At 58.5% G+C, this 15,498-nt stretch overlaps 8 protein-coding genes across 8 annotated transcripts; 2 read left to right on the plus strand and 6 right to left on the minus strand.

Moving 5' to 3' along the window:
- Positions 1-16: 16 nt before the first annotated feature.
- On the minus strand, positions 17-2,446 carry PG997_005444 (uncharacterized protein; the record flags this gene model as incomplete). The annotated part of the gene is made up of 3 exons (XM_066809759.1): positions 17-569; positions 694-2,125; positions 2,215-2,446. The coding sequence occupies 3 exons, from the start codon at positions 2,444-2,446 to the stop codon at positions 17-19; spliced, it is 2,217 nt and encodes a 738-aa protein (XP_066673377.1).
- Positions 2,447-3,546: 1,100 nt separating this feature from the next.
- On the minus strand, positions 3,547-4,015 carry PG997_005445 (uncharacterized protein; the record flags this gene model as incomplete). The annotated part of the gene is made up of 2 exons (XM_066809760.1): positions 3,547-3,900; positions 3,959-4,015. 2 exons carry the CDS (start codon positions 4,013-4,015, stop codon positions 3,547-3,549), a joined length of 411 nt encoding a protein of 136 aa, XP_066673378.1.
- A 1,092-nt stretch (positions 4,016-5,107) lies between these two features.
- Positions 5,108-5,983, minus strand: PG997_005446 (MFS monocarboxylate transporter; the record flags this gene model as incomplete). The annotated part of the gene is made up of 2 exons (XM_066809761.1): positions 5,108-5,209; positions 5,273-5,983. 2 exons carry the CDS (start codon positions 5,981-5,983, stop codon positions 5,108-5,110), a joined length of 813 nt encoding a protein of 270 aa, XP_066673379.1.
- Positions 5,984-6,012: 29 nt separating this feature from the next.
- On the minus strand, positions 6,013-6,436 carry PG997_005447 (uncharacterized protein; the record flags this gene model as incomplete). Its single annotated transcript, XM_066809762.1, has 2 exons — positions 6,013-6,277; positions 6,426-6,436. 2 exons carry the CDS (start codon positions 6,434-6,436, stop codon positions 6,013-6,015), a joined length of 276 nt encoding a protein of 91 aa, XP_066673380.1.
- Positions 6,437-6,760: 324 nt separating this feature from the next.
- PG997_005448 (putative Zn(II)2Cys6 transcription factor) lies at positions 6,761-9,005 on the plus strand (the record flags this gene model as incomplete). The annotated part of the gene is made up of 2 exons (XM_066809763.1): positions 6,761-7,631; positions 7,654-9,005. 2 exons carry the CDS (start codon positions 6,761-6,763, stop codon positions 9,003-9,005), a joined length of 2,223 nt encoding a protein of 740 aa, XP_066673381.1.
- Positions 9,006-9,055: 50 nt separating this feature from the next.
- On the minus strand, positions 9,056-9,401 carry PG997_005449 (uncharacterized protein; the record flags this gene model as incomplete). Its single annotated transcript, XM_066809764.1, has 2 exons — positions 9,056-9,275; positions 9,346-9,401. The coding sequence occupies 2 exons, from the start codon at positions 9,399-9,401 to the stop codon at positions 9,056-9,058; spliced, it is 276 nt and encodes a 91-aa protein (XP_066673382.1).
- A 1,204-nt stretch (positions 9,402-10,605) lies between these two features.
- On the plus strand, positions 10,606-13,312 carry PG997_005450 (OPT-domain-containing protein; the record flags this gene model as incomplete). The annotated part of the gene is made up of 3 exons (XM_066809765.1): positions 10,606-11,361; positions 11,400-12,059; positions 12,110-13,312. 3 exons carry the CDS (start codon positions 10,606-10,608, stop codon positions 13,310-13,312), a joined length of 2,619 nt encoding a protein of 872 aa, XP_066673383.1.
- An 809-nt stretch (positions 13,313-14,121) lies between these two features.
- On the minus strand, positions 14,122-15,246 carry PG997_005451 (lysine amidinotransferase; the record flags this gene model as incomplete). The annotated part of the gene is made up of 1 exon (XM_066809766.1): positions 14,122-15,246. The coding sequence occupies one exon, from the start codon at positions 15,244-15,246 to the stop codon at positions 14,122-14,124; it is 1,125 nt and encodes a 374-aa protein (XP_066673384.1).
- Positions 15,247-15,498: the final 252 nt, after the last annotated feature.

A 15,498-nucleotide genomic window follows, 5' to 3' on the forward strand; every position in this document is an offset into this window, starting at 1 on the left:
AGGGTTAAGAAAATACTCACGTGTAAGTCATAGTAGAGAAGCCGGTCGTCTGAGGACCCCGAGTGCCGTTGAGAGGAAGCCCGTTTTCGTTCACCAGCTTCTTGTTGAAGCCGCCTCCAATGCCTCCGCCAACTCCTGAACCGCCGACACCGCCAAATCCGCCAGTAGGGAGCGCACCCGAGGAAACCGTGAACTGACTCCCGCTAAGAACGCCGCCGCCGGAGATGAAAGCAGATGCGCCGGCAGTCGCAAAAGCGCCCGAGGTCCACGTAGAGGCAGTTCCCGTCCAGCCCGAGCTCCATGCACTAGCAGTCCCAGTCCAGCCCGAGCTGACAGTGAACACGCCCCCGTTGCCAAATGATAGCACATCGCCCGAGGTGACGGTGACGGCCGGACCGCCGGGGAAAGTGTAGGCGCCGCCCGTGCTGGCCGTGAAGACGCCCGCTCCTACGCTGGAGGCGAACGGGACACCGAAAGTGCCGCCGTTACCGGAGCCAGATCCGAGAGTGACGGCGGCGTCGCCGGGGAAAGAGGAGGCCCAGATGCTGGTGGATAGGGAACCCCAGCCGCTGGTGCCCGTAGAGGGCCAGTTGGATGAAGCCCAAAGTGGACGAACCCCAGTTATATGGGCCCCAGGTGGAAGAGCTCCAAGAAGAAGAGCCCCAGTTGCCAGTGTTGGACGAGCCCCAGGACGAACCCCAGTTACTGGCAGTGCCGGTCGTCCAAGGGCCCGAGGAGCTCCAACCAGTGGTAGTAGTAGTAGCGGCTTGAGCACTCGTAGCAGCTGTAGTGTAGACGGAGCTAGTGCCATAGATCGTGCTGGTGCTGTACACTCTAGAAGCGGGCGTGGCGTATGAACTGGAGGCCGGGGTGGCGTATACCGAGCTGACACTCTGTACGCTGGAGGCGGTCTGAGGGCTGGCGGCCTGTGTCGACTGGACAGCAGTCGGGTACGTGGCCTGAGAAGAAGCCGTGGCCGGCGCAGCGGCAGAAGTGCCGTACTGAGAAGAAGAAGCCGTCACCGCGGCGGCGGCAGAGGTGCCGTACACAGGAGCCGCCCCGGCCACCGAGTACGTGACCCTCTCCGTCGCCGTATGGGTCTCGGTGGCCGTCACGAGGATGGTGTAGGTGTGGGTGTTGGTGTACGTGTTGGTGTCGGTCTTGGTGGTGGCGCTGTTGGCGACGGGGGCCGCGGCCTGGACCTGGGTCACGGTGCTGGTGGCGTACACGGTGTTGTAGACGGTGTTGGGCGCGGCAGGGGCAGCGGCGGAGACTACGGTCTTGTAGTTCGTGACGGTAACTTGCTGAGGTGCGGCGGGGGCAGCGGCGGAGACGACGGTTACCGTGACAGTCCCAGGAGCCGCCGCAGCAGCACCCGACACGATGGTCTGGTAGTTGGTGACCGTGACAGTTCCAGGGGCGGCAGCAGCGGCAGCCGAGACGACGGTTTGGTAGTTTGTGACGGTCACGGTTCCAGGGGCGGCAGCAGCGGCAGCAGATACGACGGTCCGGTAGTTGGTCACAGTGGCAGTATTGTAAACAGAGACGGTGTTGGTGGCGCCTCCCGCCGTGACGGTGCTGTAAATAGTGTTGGTGGCAGCTCCCGCCGTCACAGTGCTGTAGACAGTGTTGGTGTAAGGCCCAACGCTAACGGTATCGTAGACCGTGTTAGTGTTGTAGACAGTGTTTGTGTTATAAACCGTGTTGGTACCAGCGCCAACCGTGACGGTGCTGTAGACGGTGGCCGTGTTGGAATTGTAGTAGGTCTCGTAGTAGGAGGCGGTAGCGGTGCTGTAGTACGTGGCCGTGACGGTGGCCGTGGCGGTGTACGAGTTGGTGTTGTAGTAGCTTTCGTAGTACGTGGCCGTGACAGTAGCCGTGGCAGTGTTGGAATAGCTTTCGTAGTATGTGGCCGTGGCCGTGACAGTGGCAGTGGCAGTGGCAGTGGCAGTATTGGTGTTGTAATAGCTTTCGTAGTACGTGGCCGTAACAGTGGCAGTGGCGGTGTTGGTGTTGTACACGTTGTTGGTGTGTGTAGCCGTGACTGTCGCCGTGGCGGTGTTGGTGTTCCACACGTTGTTGGTGTGGGTAGCAGTTACTGTGGCAGTGTCCGTGACGGTGGTCTCTTCTGTCGACCAAGTCCATGAGCTGGCCCACGATGGCTTCGTCCAAGACGATGTGTCCTTGTTGCCATGGCCCCCCACCCGTGGTTACCGCCGTGGTTACCACCGTTGTTACCGCCACCGTGTCCGCCATGCCCACCGCCGTACCCGCCGTGCCCTCCTCCTCCCCAGCGAGCCTCGACAGCGTCAGCAGAACCGTCATCGTAGGGAGACCGAGGCACACTGGGTGCCGTGTCAGCGTCCGGGGCGCGTCTCTCAGGACTCCATCGAGCTGCTTGAACGCCTGCTGCTGCAAGAAGCAAGCAGCTGAAGTGGCCGTGCATAGCTGTGAGTCGGTGTGGGGTGGAATGGGACTAGGCTGTGGATGACAAAGAGATCTGAGAGAGTGGCGAGAGGCTAGAGAAATACTCTCAGACGTCTCGGGAAGATTGAGCTTTGATATGTCAGGCTGAGGCTCTTTGGAGGGGTGGATGATGAGGTGGTTGGAAGAGCTGGATGCTTGGATAATTTGAGATTCGTTTGCTATGACTTCCATCGAACTTGATATCTATGTCTGTGTTGATTCAGGATTCTGTCAGTTCTGGCTTGGTCTGGCTCGCAACAACGCGTCTACACGTAAGCATTGTGCTATTTCCATAGTCTCGAATCCTCCCGTGGACCGGCTACCTTATTCGGTCGTGGCTCGGACGTTGTTGAGTGAGGATCGCACACCAACGAGGCCTTGTTGACCAGTCAGGGTCCTTCCTGCACCTTAATGAGCCAGTCCTCGGCAACGAAGGATGCGCGAGTGGGTGGTTCCGTCGGCTAACGCACGGAGGATGTGCCGAGCAAAGTGATCCTATACACTGCTTAGCCCTGGGAAGTAGGGGCGGTCCGAGAGCTTGCCGGCCCGCCATCGTCTTGTATGTCTCGGAACTGATAGAAGAATAAGGCCAAGAGTGAGACATCAAGAGTTGTCTTGCCACTAAAGGCGTACGATTTGACACCCAGGCAAGGGTCATGCCAACTATCTTGACAGAAACCCGGGAGTATGGAAGGAACTTTACCTGGATATGTTGAATTGGCAGGTTGTCATGCGTGGGTGATGCACTGCTCAACAGTATGCAGCGCCAAACATGAAACGGTGGCAGGCGAAGTTGGCAGCACAACTGACAGCATTTGGGTTGCAATATGCGTATTAGGAACGAACGCAACTACAGGAATTCCATCAGTGAAAACATGAAACATTCGATTACTTCTGACTTTTCGGCTGCCGGGATTATTTTGATAGTGAAGAAGCTATCTTGAGGAATCTAGGCTAGGAGTTGCAACCGCGTTCCTCTATCATAGCTTGCTAACAGTCATCATTTATAGCACATTCTGTTCTTCACGAAGAGCTGGCCTCATTCTCAACAATCACCTCCCCGTCTTAACCCTGTGAATCTCACAGGCTCCGGTACCACTCCCTCTGCATCACCATCCACACCAGCCCAACCCCTGCCGTAACGAACGGGAAAGTCGCCTCCCGCATGCGAACCGTCTTGTACGCGGCCAACTCCGTGACGTAGAGCCAGAGGACCCCCGCGAAGGTGCACGTGGCCAAGTCGTAGAGCTGGGGGTTGGCGACGTGGTACGCGGCGTAGAGGCGGATCAGGCTCGTGTACAGGTTCTTAGTCGCGTACACGCGCGCCAGCAGGCCGGTGGGCGGCGGCCGGGCGGGCCCGCTGAAAGCCTTGAGGGACTTTGCGGGCTCCATGCGGTAGCAGGCGACGGAGTGGAGCACGGCGGACATGCCGGACTATGTGCGGGTGAGCATGTGCACACCGTCGCGTGGAGATGAGCAAGACGCAACTTACATAGATCAGATAGTAGGGGAGAAACCCGGGACTCTGCGGTAATAGCGATGAAGCCATGGTGACTGTAGACATGCAGTGAAATATCGCAATGCGGTTCAATTGAGTTATCCTGAAGTCAAAATAGACTTGTGAAATCCGCCAGACAAGTAAGCGGCACCCCGCGACTGTTATGAGCACCGGCGTAAATGCAAGGGGGCGAAGGAAGCCGTCTTCCTGGAGCCAGAACCAACAGCCAACATGCGTCTCGGCTCGGTTGCCAGATGCAGGCATCCAAGGATGATCTAGCTTGATGCAATTACATCTCGGAGGACTCTGCACTGGCACAGCGTTGGGCCGGATCCTTGGAACACTCCACCGAAGCGGTGGTGGCTCACTCGTCGGGTTCTTAGCGAGTACATTTGCAGGACAGGGGTTCTCAGCGCGCAAAATATCAGTGATGCTGGCGTACTGGTCACCTACAGGCTGAGCACTGCTGCGTCGAGTGCTGCACATTGAACAGAATCTCCTACAAGTTACAACACCGCAATGACCCAGTCATTCAAAAAGGACTGCCAATTGAACTGGCAAAGTGCTTTCGAAATGCAAAAGGAGAAGTTTTGGTGTTGCACTAGCCGCGAATCGAACGCGGGGCCCATCGATGGCAACGATGGATTTTACCACTAAACCACTAGTGCCTCTCAGGATACTGTACGGCTGATGATAGTGAGTACGTTATCGCATCTAATATAGTAGCCCCTGCTGATTACTTAGGTAGCCAACCCCCTCCGGGCATTGAAAACAACTAACACAGTGAAGTCAAAACAGCGAAATGTATTGGCGACATACTTCAGGCAATATGAGCGTAGGCATTTCTATAAATACTTCTTCTGAATCAATCTTCACGACCACCTCCATTTTCAACACTCTGTGGCTGACGTCTATCTATGAATCTTTAGCCAGCAGTTCAGAACACCCCCGTCAAATTCGGGTTCGTCATGAACCGCGCCAGGCCAAGCACCACACCCCTCCGATTAAAGTAGCGCCCGTCCACATGGACAGAGCGAAATAGCCTGAATGGTCCAATATCTGTCCGCTGATGGGCGTACCGATCAGAGCACTTCATCGCACTGGTTAGCGTTTCTAGTTTCTGGATGGTTCAGGACGGGCGACTTACGCGATGGAGAGACAGCCCATGAGGAAGCCGACGGCAAGACCCTGGTGTTGAGGCGGAGCAATCTTGCCCGCGCATGCGCCTTGGAGACTCATGACGGCCTGTGGACAATCAGTCAGTCTGAGACTGTTGGGAGACGATGCATCTCGACGAATAGTACTTACACCCGAGGTGAACCCGTATGCGAGACCCCACACTATCAGCCCAGCCAGACTCGTGGCCTTGGTCCACGTGAAACCAATCAGGCCGGACAGGAGCGTGAAGATGGTAAGGAGGTTGTAGTGACCAGCCACGTCGGCCAAGTGGCCCGGCACCACCCTGCCGAAGAAGGAGGACGCGTTGACCGCCGACAGGAGGTAGAAGGCGGTAGACTCGGCCTGGCCTTGGGCAATGGCGTAGGAGGAGATGTAGAAGAGCGGCGTGAACAAGCCCAAGTAGGCCAGGGCGAGGCCGGCGCATAGCAACATGTAAGTCGGCTTCTTGAGGAAGTCTCTGGAGCCTAGCTTCTTCTCCGAGGGATCATTGGTCGCGTTCCCCTTCAGCGAACCAGGTGCCTCGCCACCGTCCTGCACAGGGCTAGGATTGGCTGCGAGCGCGGTCTTCTTGACGGGCTCGACAATGGTGAAGCAGGCAAACGCCAGCAGCGGCATCATGGTGAAAGCCACGGCGCGAATAGTCCACCCGAAACTGACATTGTTCTTGTTGAGCAGCTGCTGCAGCATGATGGGCCACACGATGCCGCCGATTGACGAGCCCCCAATCGTCAAACCCATTGCTAGTCCGCGACGGTGAGGCATATGGCGCAGAACCACCCCGAGCGGCGGACAGAAGACCAAGGAAGCGCTGATGCCCAAGAGCAGCGACTGCGCCAGCATGAGCTGCCAGTACTGCGTGCACAGAGAGGTCATGAACAGGGAGAGTAACAACCCGACGCTGCCGACGCATAGCGGGAGGGTGGGCCCGATCCGGTCCACGAGAAGCCCGCCGAAGGGGAGACCGCGTAGAGCAGGAAGATGGACAGGGAGCCGATCCAGGAGATGTCCGAGGAGGAGCGCTGGCCGCGCAGGTAGGTCGTGTAGTACTCCTGGAAGACGCCGAAGGCGTTGAGGAAGCCGACGGTGCAGAAGAGGGCGAGGGAGGCGCCGAGGAGGGCGAGCCAGGCGCGGGCACTGGTGGATGTTCAGCAAGTGAACCAAGTTGCGGATGAATATGTCTTGCTTACCTGGTTCTGGGATGTGGTGCGATGCCACTGTTGGGATTAGGGGTAGCCATGGTTGGATTGGCAGTCAGTCAATTGAAACCACGGTCTTCAGACACGGAACTTGCATTGCGACCAAGAAGAGTCTCGACGAGGTTTCATTCTTTCTTATTATATAGGATTAAAAGACAATTGCCAGTAGCCGTTTGAAAGGGAAACTTACTCCTTACCCCCAGTGACAATTGTGACGTCGGATGCTCCGTGGATTATCCGCTCAACTGCCCCGCGGATAATCCGTCAATTCGGGTGACTGACAACCCCCATGCCTTAACTCAACACTGCCATCCTGTCAATCACCCCGCCACTTCTAGAACTCCCGCGGAGCTCCGGACCTGAATGTAACTATATTGCATTGGAAAGCGCTAGTGTTTTATTGCGCAGTTTTGTTGATGCGATGAAGCGCAAGGCCGAAGGCGGTGCGACACAGCCCTCCCGCAGGCAGCCGCAGGTCTCGTGCGACTCGTGCCGGCGAAAGAAGCTCAAGTGCGACCGCGGACAGCCATGCGGCAGCTGTCACATCCGCGGGATCGCCTGCACGACGCCATCCTCCGCGCCCGGCACTAGCACCCGAGACGATCATGTCCATGGCCCAACAAGCGCTGCTGCTGCGGAGTCGGACGCGACGATCAAATCTCTACTTGCAAGAGTGGCCGCCCTCGAGCAGACCGTCTATCGAGGAGGCGCTGCTTCCTCTTCGCATCCCACTCCGGCGGCTTCCAATGCGTCATCGTACAGCCCGCCCTCGCCGCCCTCGGCTCTATACAACGAGCGCCGCCAGGAAGCCAAGTTTCTGGACTCGGCGATTGACAGGAGCAAGTGGGTTGACCAAGCAGGCGCCCAGACGGTTACGGACTTTCGCATTGCCACTTCACAGCAACCTTCGCATACTGTGTCACAGGATTCTTCTACCAAGTACCAGATCTCGAGTAGTGGTAGCGTCTCCGGCCAGCAGGGTCCAACATGGCTCATGTCTCGAGAGGAAGCCCTTGCTCTCTTCCACGACTTTGTCGACAACGCCTATCATCTCTTGCATATCCTGCAAATGGATGCTATACGACTCATCATCAACCAATTCTATGACCAGATTGAGAGCGATCTGACCGCGAGTGTCAGCCCCGACCATGCTGCCCTCATCCTCGGCATCGCGGCCACCACCGCCTTCTTCTGGGACGCGCGAGTGCCATGCCAACACACCTTCGAGTCGGAGAAAGCGGCCAAAAAAAGCCTCTCTGACCTGGCGCCTCTCCGCACTCGACTTGCTGGGCGTAGTCCAGAAATCCGGCACAGTCTCGCTCGAGGCCGCCCAAGCGTACGCCATCATCGCCTACCTGTACTACAACGTCGACGGCCAGTCGGCGCAGTTCCGCTTCCTCCACGCCAGCTCCATCGCCACCTGCCGCGAGCTCTCCATGCACCTCGTCGACGGTCCGGGCGGGTCAGACGACGATGCCGCCACCAGGGAAGTCAAGCGGCGGCTTTGGTGGCACGTCGCCGCGACGGACTGGATGTTGGCCCAGTGCGGTGGCCCACTCGACGGAACCTACACGATCCACCCGCGGCATATGAGTGTCGCGAAGCCGCGCAACCTGAATGACAGCGACCTGTCCCTGGCTGGAGATGGCCTGACTCACCCGCCCGAAGTGCCGACGCAGATGAGCTGTTTCCTGCAGAGGATCCGACTGGCCGAAGCTTGTCGGGCCGTGGTGGACGGGTACCTCCCCGGCCAAGCCGAGATCAGCGACTATGGACAGGTACTCGCCCTGGATCAGTTATTCGAGCAGATACTCGTCACGTCCCCGCCCTGTCTGGCTTTGCATGCCCCAGTACCTCCCGGAGCACCGCGGCTGCTATGCTTGCAGCGAGCGACGGTTCATCTAGGCTTCCACTCGCGGCGCGCACGACTGCACCGCCCGTTTCTAATGCGAAAAGATGCCGACGGTCGGCCCGGCGACACTAGATTCCACCAATCCCGCGAGATCTGCATCCAATCCGCGCGAACCGTCCTGGAGATCTCCATGGCGCTGCTGGAGAAGTCCCTCTCGGAGCCTCCCGATCTAGAACAACAGCGGATGCCGCATATTCTGAACCACGCCAATCACGAACAGTGCCCGGGCTCGCCCGTGCACCGCCTGGGTATCGTGATCAACCACCTGTTCACGGCATGTGCTATTCTCGCCTTGGACTCGAGTGTGCGGACGAACCGTGCGGGGGCGCAAAACAACGAAAATGCAGATGGCGATGTACAGGATGCGTTGACGTGTGCCTGTCGGCTGCTCGCTGCTGCGGGGAAAGAGTCGCCGGTGGCGGCGGATCTGGTGCGCGGGTTGACGGGGGTGCTTAGGCGGTATCGGATCAAGGTTAAGGGGGTCGAGAAGTGGGCAGAGGGTAGCGGCCCAGAACTTCAAGATGCTGAAGAAGGTCGGACATCAAGAAATGATGTAGGGCAAGCAGAAGATCCGTCATGCTTGGAGAGCGACGTTGGACCTGGACATGGTCTACAGCCTGTTGAGAACGACGCGGTGGAAAACTTTGGCCTGGACAACTTGTGGGACGACTTCCTCGGCTCTGAACTGATGAGCGACGATTGGGAGCAGATCGTCACGGGGTTGGATTCCTACTACATGCCCCAGTTTGGGTGATACTACCAAGGTGGCGTAGGACCCCCCTTGTGGGGGGGAGCTACCGGCGTTCAGTCCACCCTTGCCACCGCGTTTTCAATATTCTCCACCTCGTGATACCTTCCAGCGTGAGAGGCGGCCTTGGTCCTCTTCCCAATGTATCCGAAGTTCAGCATTGACGTGGGTTTGGATATCTTGATGGAAGATATGGCCTGCGGGAGACTAGGGGCGGTGATGGTCAAGAATCCGCAGGTGAGCTCGGCGGCACCAAAGCACATGCCGATCGAGTAACTGTACACTACGTCCGGCAACAAAGGCCTGAAGTACAGTTTCGATGGATTTGACCAGTGTCGAGATGCACGCCAGCAGCCCGATGGCGAAGACGATGGACACGCCGATTTTCTTCTCCGTCTTCATGTGCAGCTGTAAGTCATGTTGCTTGTCCGTGACTAGAGGCTGTCAATTGCCCCGCGATTAGGGCTGTGCGCCATCACGGGCTGCCTTTGCGCTAACGTAGGTACAGGGGACGGAGGCTATTTGGTGGGAAGGGGTGTGGGGTAAAGTGGTCGCGATCGGCGGCACAGTTGATGGATGGCTTAAGGATTAAGCAGGATACCCAGCAACAACATCGAAGCTCGAGAATCACGATCTCCGTGTGACGGGACTGAAGAATGTAGAAGCCATTGAGTCGCAAGGGTAGATGCTCAATCAGGGTGTTGGCTTTCAGATCGGGGTTCTCGCTGAAGATAACGTTACATGCAGTCCATCCTGATAACCATGAAGCTAACCATGAAGCTAGCCAATGGCGTGCAACTTGCATCTGCCACTGAACCCAATGGTGAGTGGTTCTATGTATCAATTGGTACTGAAAAAGGGAGGCTGGCAGACTGTCAGTCACTAATCGTCTTTACCCGCCCCGTCATGATTGCCTGTCACCGTAACGCGCCACCTAGGCTGTGCGATCAATTGTTGAGCAAACAAGAGATCGCATGCCTCCCTGGTATCAATGTACATGTACATGTAGCCAAATAACGACTCAACGATACCGCTGCTGGTTCCAATTGAACAGCACACTGCTCTGTCTCAGACTTGGCGGACTGCACCGGAGAACAGCTCCCGAGCCGAGACCTGGTCACCAGCAGGGTCCCTTGATGGAAAGACCCCAGACCACTAAGAAGGGACATTCGACGGGCTGGGATCATGGCCGTTACGCGGGCCAGTAGCCGTGGCGGTCTGCGGTGGTCTGTCAGTGGGAAGTGGTCACCCGCTGCGAATACACTTCTACCCCGCATGTCCAACCTCCAAACTCGGAAGGTGCTAACACGAGAAATGGAATCTAACTCGGCTACCCGTCGGTTCGTCACCGGAAGCTGCGTCCCTTGCGTGCTGGCAATCTGTCCGTCGGCCAATTGGACATTGGACGATGAGGCCTGGTAGATCAGTCTAGGTCGGGATGACCGAGTTGGACGCCAAGCAAGGTTCGTCTGATAAAAGCATCGGCCGAGGAAGAAGCCTTAGAAAACTCTACTCGTTGTCTTTCCTTCCAGCACTTTGAAGTCGCTACATCAGCCAGCAGCTTGCATTGCGTCTGCATTTGCATTGCAGATAACTTCCCACCAGCATGGCCACCAACGTGGATTACGTTGGTGAGAAGCCTGAAGATGCCGTTGAGCAAGACGAGAAGCAGAGTCGTCCAGACTACGAGGAGAAGAAGGGCCGCACTGAGTCCCCCGCCCTCTTCCCTCCCGCCGAGTGGCTCGATCGCCTCAAGGCCGAGTACACCGGCGACCATGGCGGCGAAGCCCTGCCCGCCGGCGCCGATCCCGACCGCATGGTCGAGTGCGTCCTCACGCTCAACGAGGAGGAGTCCATCCAGGTCCTCAAGGAACTGCTCGAAACCCAGAAAGAAGACTACAGCATCGACCGCCAGATGATGGCCCGCCTCTCGGAGCTCGTCGAGGGCTGCGAGGCCTGCGGCATGGAGCAGGGCGAGTGGGCGTACGAGGTGTGCAAGCGCGCCGGCCTGTACCACAACTGGTCGCCTTACACCGAGATCCGCGCCGTGACGCTGCCCTACGACGACCCGGACGAGGCCTGCGAGAGCCTGCGCGCCTACTTCTTGGGCTTCTTCTGGGTCTGCGTCTGCACCGCCATCAACACCTTCTTCGCGCCCCGCCAGCCCGGCATCAGCATCCCCAACTCGGTCGTCCAGCTCTTGTTGGTTCCCATGGGCCGTGGCCTGGCCTACGTCTTGCCCGACTGGGGCATGACCATCCGCGGCACCCGCTACACGCTGAACCCCGGCCCGTGGACCAGCAAGGAGCAGCTTTTGCGACGATCATCTTCTCGGGCGCCTCGACTATCGGAAACTTCACCGGTCTGTTGGTTCTGCGTCTGCCCGTCTTCTTCAACCAGCGCTGGGCCTCTTTCGGCTTCAACATCATGCTCGCCCTGGCCAACCAGGTCTACGGTCTCGGCATGGCCGGCATCCTGCGTCGCTTGACCGTCTACCCCATTGAGGCCGTCTGGCCCAACGTGCTGCCGACCCTGGCCCTAAACCGCACCCTGATCAACAGCGACAGCAAGCGCGAGAAGATCAACGGCTGGCACATGACGCGGTACACCATGTTCGTCTGGGCGGGCGTCGTGTTTCTTGTGTACTACTGGATCCCCAACCAGTTCTTCGTCTCGCTGCGCCTCTTCAACTGGATGACGTGGATCTCGCCCAGCAACTTCAACCTGGCCACCGTCACGGGCTCTTACGGCGGCATGGGCTTCAACCCCTTCTCGAGCTGGGACCCCAACGTGTCCGGCAAGGACGCCATGAACTCGCCCTTCTTCGCGCAGCTGCAGCAGTACGTCATGCGCGCCCTGTCCGGACTGATTATCCTCATCATGTACTACAAGAACGCCTTCTGGGCCGCCTACATGCCCATCAACTCCAACGGCGCCTTCGACAACAAGATGGGCCAGTACAACGTCTCCAAGGTGCTCGACGACACCAACGGCGTCGACATCGCCAAATACAAGGAGTACGGCCCCCTTACTATGCCATTGCCAACCTGTTCGTCACGGGTGCCAACTTTGTCTACTACACCTTCTCGATTGTTTATGTCTTTACCAAGTTCTGGAAGCCCTGCAAGAAGGCCTTCGTGGGCATCGTCGTCAACTCCATCAAGCGCCGCAGCGTCTACACGGGCTTCGCCGACGGCCACACGCGCATGATGCGTATCTACAAGGAGGTGCCCGAGTGGTGGTACGGCCTCGTGTTCCTCTTCGGCTTCGTCGTGTCCATAGTGAGCGTCACGGCCTGGCCGACCCAGACGCCCTGGTGGTCCATCCTCGGCGTCACGGGCGTCGGGGCGCTGCTGACCATCCCCTGGGTCGTCATCGAGTCCATCGCCAACACGGGCATCCAGCTCAACGCCATCTGGCAGGTGCTGCCGGGCGTCTGGTTCCCCGGCCGCCCGATGCCGCAGCTCATCATCCTGATGTTAGGGGCGGCCTTTGAGCAGATGGCCGGCGGGTTCAGCGCGGACCTCAAGTACGCGCACTACGCCAAGATCCCGCCGCGCGCCGTTTTTCGGGGGCACGTTTCCGCGTGCATCGTCAACTGTTTCATCTACTGCGCCATCCTCGAGGTCATGATGGTCTACGCCAACCAGGACAGCACGCTCTGCCAGTGGGACAACAAGCAGTACATGGTGTGCCAGTACGCGCACTCGGTCTGGTCCTCCGTCATCTTCTACGGCGCGTTCGGGACCAACAACATGTTCAAACTGTACCCGGTGCTGCCGTGGTGTTTCCTCTTGGGCGGTTTGTTGGGGTTCCTGTGGATGGCGGGCGAAAAGCTGCTGCCCCGCTTCAAGGGGGTTCTCGAGTCGCGCATGGAGGCCAAAAAGTTTGCGTCCTTTGACCGGTACTTTTGGACCCCGGCCGCGGCGACGATGGCGTGCCTCAACCCGGCCATTGCGCTGTCGGGCGCGCTCGGCTGGGCCGGCAACAACAACCTGAGCTACGCGACGCTCGGGCTGTACGTCGCGTGGTTCTTCCAGTACTTCCTCAAGCGCCGGTACACGGCGTGGTGGGGGCAAGTACTCGTACCTGGTGTTTGCCGGTCTCAACGTCGGCGTGGCCATCTCGGGGCTCATCGTCACGCTCGCGTTCTCCTTTGGGGCCGGGAAGAACGCCTCGTTTGCGTGGTGGGGGAACACGGTGGCGCAGGAGGGGTGGATTACCAGCTGTATAACAATAATGCGTCGATGTATCCGGTGCCGGCCCAGGGGTACTTTGGGTTGAGTCCGGAGGAGTATCCTGATCATTGGTGACGCTACTCGGGTGAGGTAGATCATCGGTTGAGGTAGAAACTAGAAGCATGATATGTGCGCTTTGGTAGAGTATTCCAACAAATGATGTATTATACAAAGTCACCGTTCCCGGCTGCCTGATTGCCGATTGGCTACCAGCTGTAGCTTGCTGAAAAGTTGAGCTCCTGTACCCCATCGATCAGACACAACGGCCCCGAGAGCCCGTCGTCACTGAAGAATAGCTTCGGCGGCGGCCGTGAAGTAGACGGGTCGTGTTGTAGACCTCCTGCAGCGTGGACGTCCAATTTCCAGTCAAGGTTCGAGAGAATAGGTGCCCGCCGACTCGAGGATACTTGACGCCGTGTACTGCGCCCAGGAGGTGAGCTTACATGGTATAGATGTTGATCCATCGGATTCGGAATCAAGTAAATGACGTAGACGTCTGATGCGGTCAGACAAGCTTTCACAATAGCGAGCATGTCTCGGAAGGAGGGGAGAAACATACCCTCCCGCTACATTAGCACAAGTACAGTCTCATTATTACTCATGCTGCTGCTAGTTCTGGCCATGGCTATGTGTTGATTATTGCCGTGGTCATCAAAGTCGGAGCCCAAGAGTAGTGAAATAGTACAGTCTGAACCAGGCGGGACGCATGTCACCCGTCAACTCAGAGACACGTTTCTCCAGGTATCTGATCTATGAGGGCCTCGGCTCCCAATTTACTTTGCAACGAACTTGCATTCCAACTATGTCAAGCAACCACACAAACTTCTCGGTACACGTACATCAGGCCCCGTACGTTTGCCCGGACTCAAGTGTTAACGGTGACCTCAGAACCTTTCATACCAAACTTGATACTCAGACCCTCTCCCGGTGGAGGTCCAGGGTAGCACAGTGAAATGAACCGCCCAAGCAGGCAACATGCCGGAACGGGACGGGAATAGGCTCCATGCCCAGCCTCTCGAAAAAGCGAATCGTCTCGGGATCGTCATGGTAGCAAAAGACCCGCTTCCCGTCCAGCACCAGCACGTTGATCGCCAACGCCCCTGAGCACATGTAGGGCGGGGGTACTTGGGCATGGGAAAGGGCTTGGGCGGCGGCAGCAGCCTCCAGGTGTCGAGGGGCGGGTGCCGGCGCAGCTCTTCCAGATGGACGTACTCCGGGTAGTAGAGGGCGGTGCCGTCCCGGAGCGGCACCAGGGTGTCGTCGATGTGCATGCCGGCCGTGCCGGTCGACGTGATGACGACGAGCTCGTAGCCCGGCGGGAGATGGGCGCGCACCCAGTCGAGGCCCTTTTGGTTGGTGACGTGGGACAGCTCGCCGATGACGATGCGCCGGCCGATGCGCGTAAAGTCGGCCGTGTCGAAGGCGACGCGCGAGTTGTTGATGGCCCAGGGCGCGCCGGGCTCGACGTCGAAGATGGGGTCGGGCGAGGGCGGCGCGGGCGCCCGGACGACGTGGTAGCTGCCCTTCTTCTCGAACTCGTCCAGCATGGGCCCGTGCAGGAGCTCGATTTCGCGGCGGCGGCACGGCCAGGAGAAGGCGGCCTCGATGATGGTGTTGCCCACGACCATCAGCCCGTCGCGGACCATCGCGCCCGTGTAGCCGCCCTCCTGGACCCAGTCGACCGCCTCCGGGCGTCGGACCTTGACGCCGTAGCTCTGCAGCACGTCGGCGAAGTTGTCGAGCTCGGCCTCGGCCTTCTGCACGATGTCCTCAGGGATCGGGTTCCCGGGCTTGGCGAACTCGTCGAGGTAGCAGCAAGGAACAATGTTGCTGATCGCCTTGAGGGGGACGTGGGGGAAGCACGAGTTGCCCGCGCGGCCCACCACCACTTCGATCAGCCGGCTCCATTCGTTGTCGGAGCACGGCTTGTCGATATCAGGCGGCGTTCGCATGGTGGTGGTGGTGGAAGCCGCACGCGCCCCATTTACGATTTCAAAGTCAGTCGTCATGATGAATGCCACGATCCGTCTTGGTGATTGCTTTCGACACTTTGCTTGCAGAACTCCGCATGAAGTAGAGCGAGGTCATCCAAGCCTTTTAAGCCTGCTTGACGAGGTGTAGGGCTGGACGCCGTTAACCCCCGTTTCGCGTCTTTGTTGATCAAATGATCCGAGCTCAAGTGCTTACCTCGAGTTGCCCCGGTCCGCGTGCAGAGTGGCACAGGACGGCCCCTTGCTCCGGCTACTACGTAGGACGACTGT

The sequence above is a fragment of the Apiospora hydei genome (assembly GCF_038363865.1).
Source record: "Apiospora hydei strain CBS 114990 chromosome Unknown utg000004l_segment0_segment0, whole genome shotgun sequence".
Classification (NCBI taxonomy): Eukaryota; Fungi; Ascomycota; class Sordariomycetes; order Amphisphaeriales; family Apiosporaceae; genus Apiospora; species Apiospora hydei.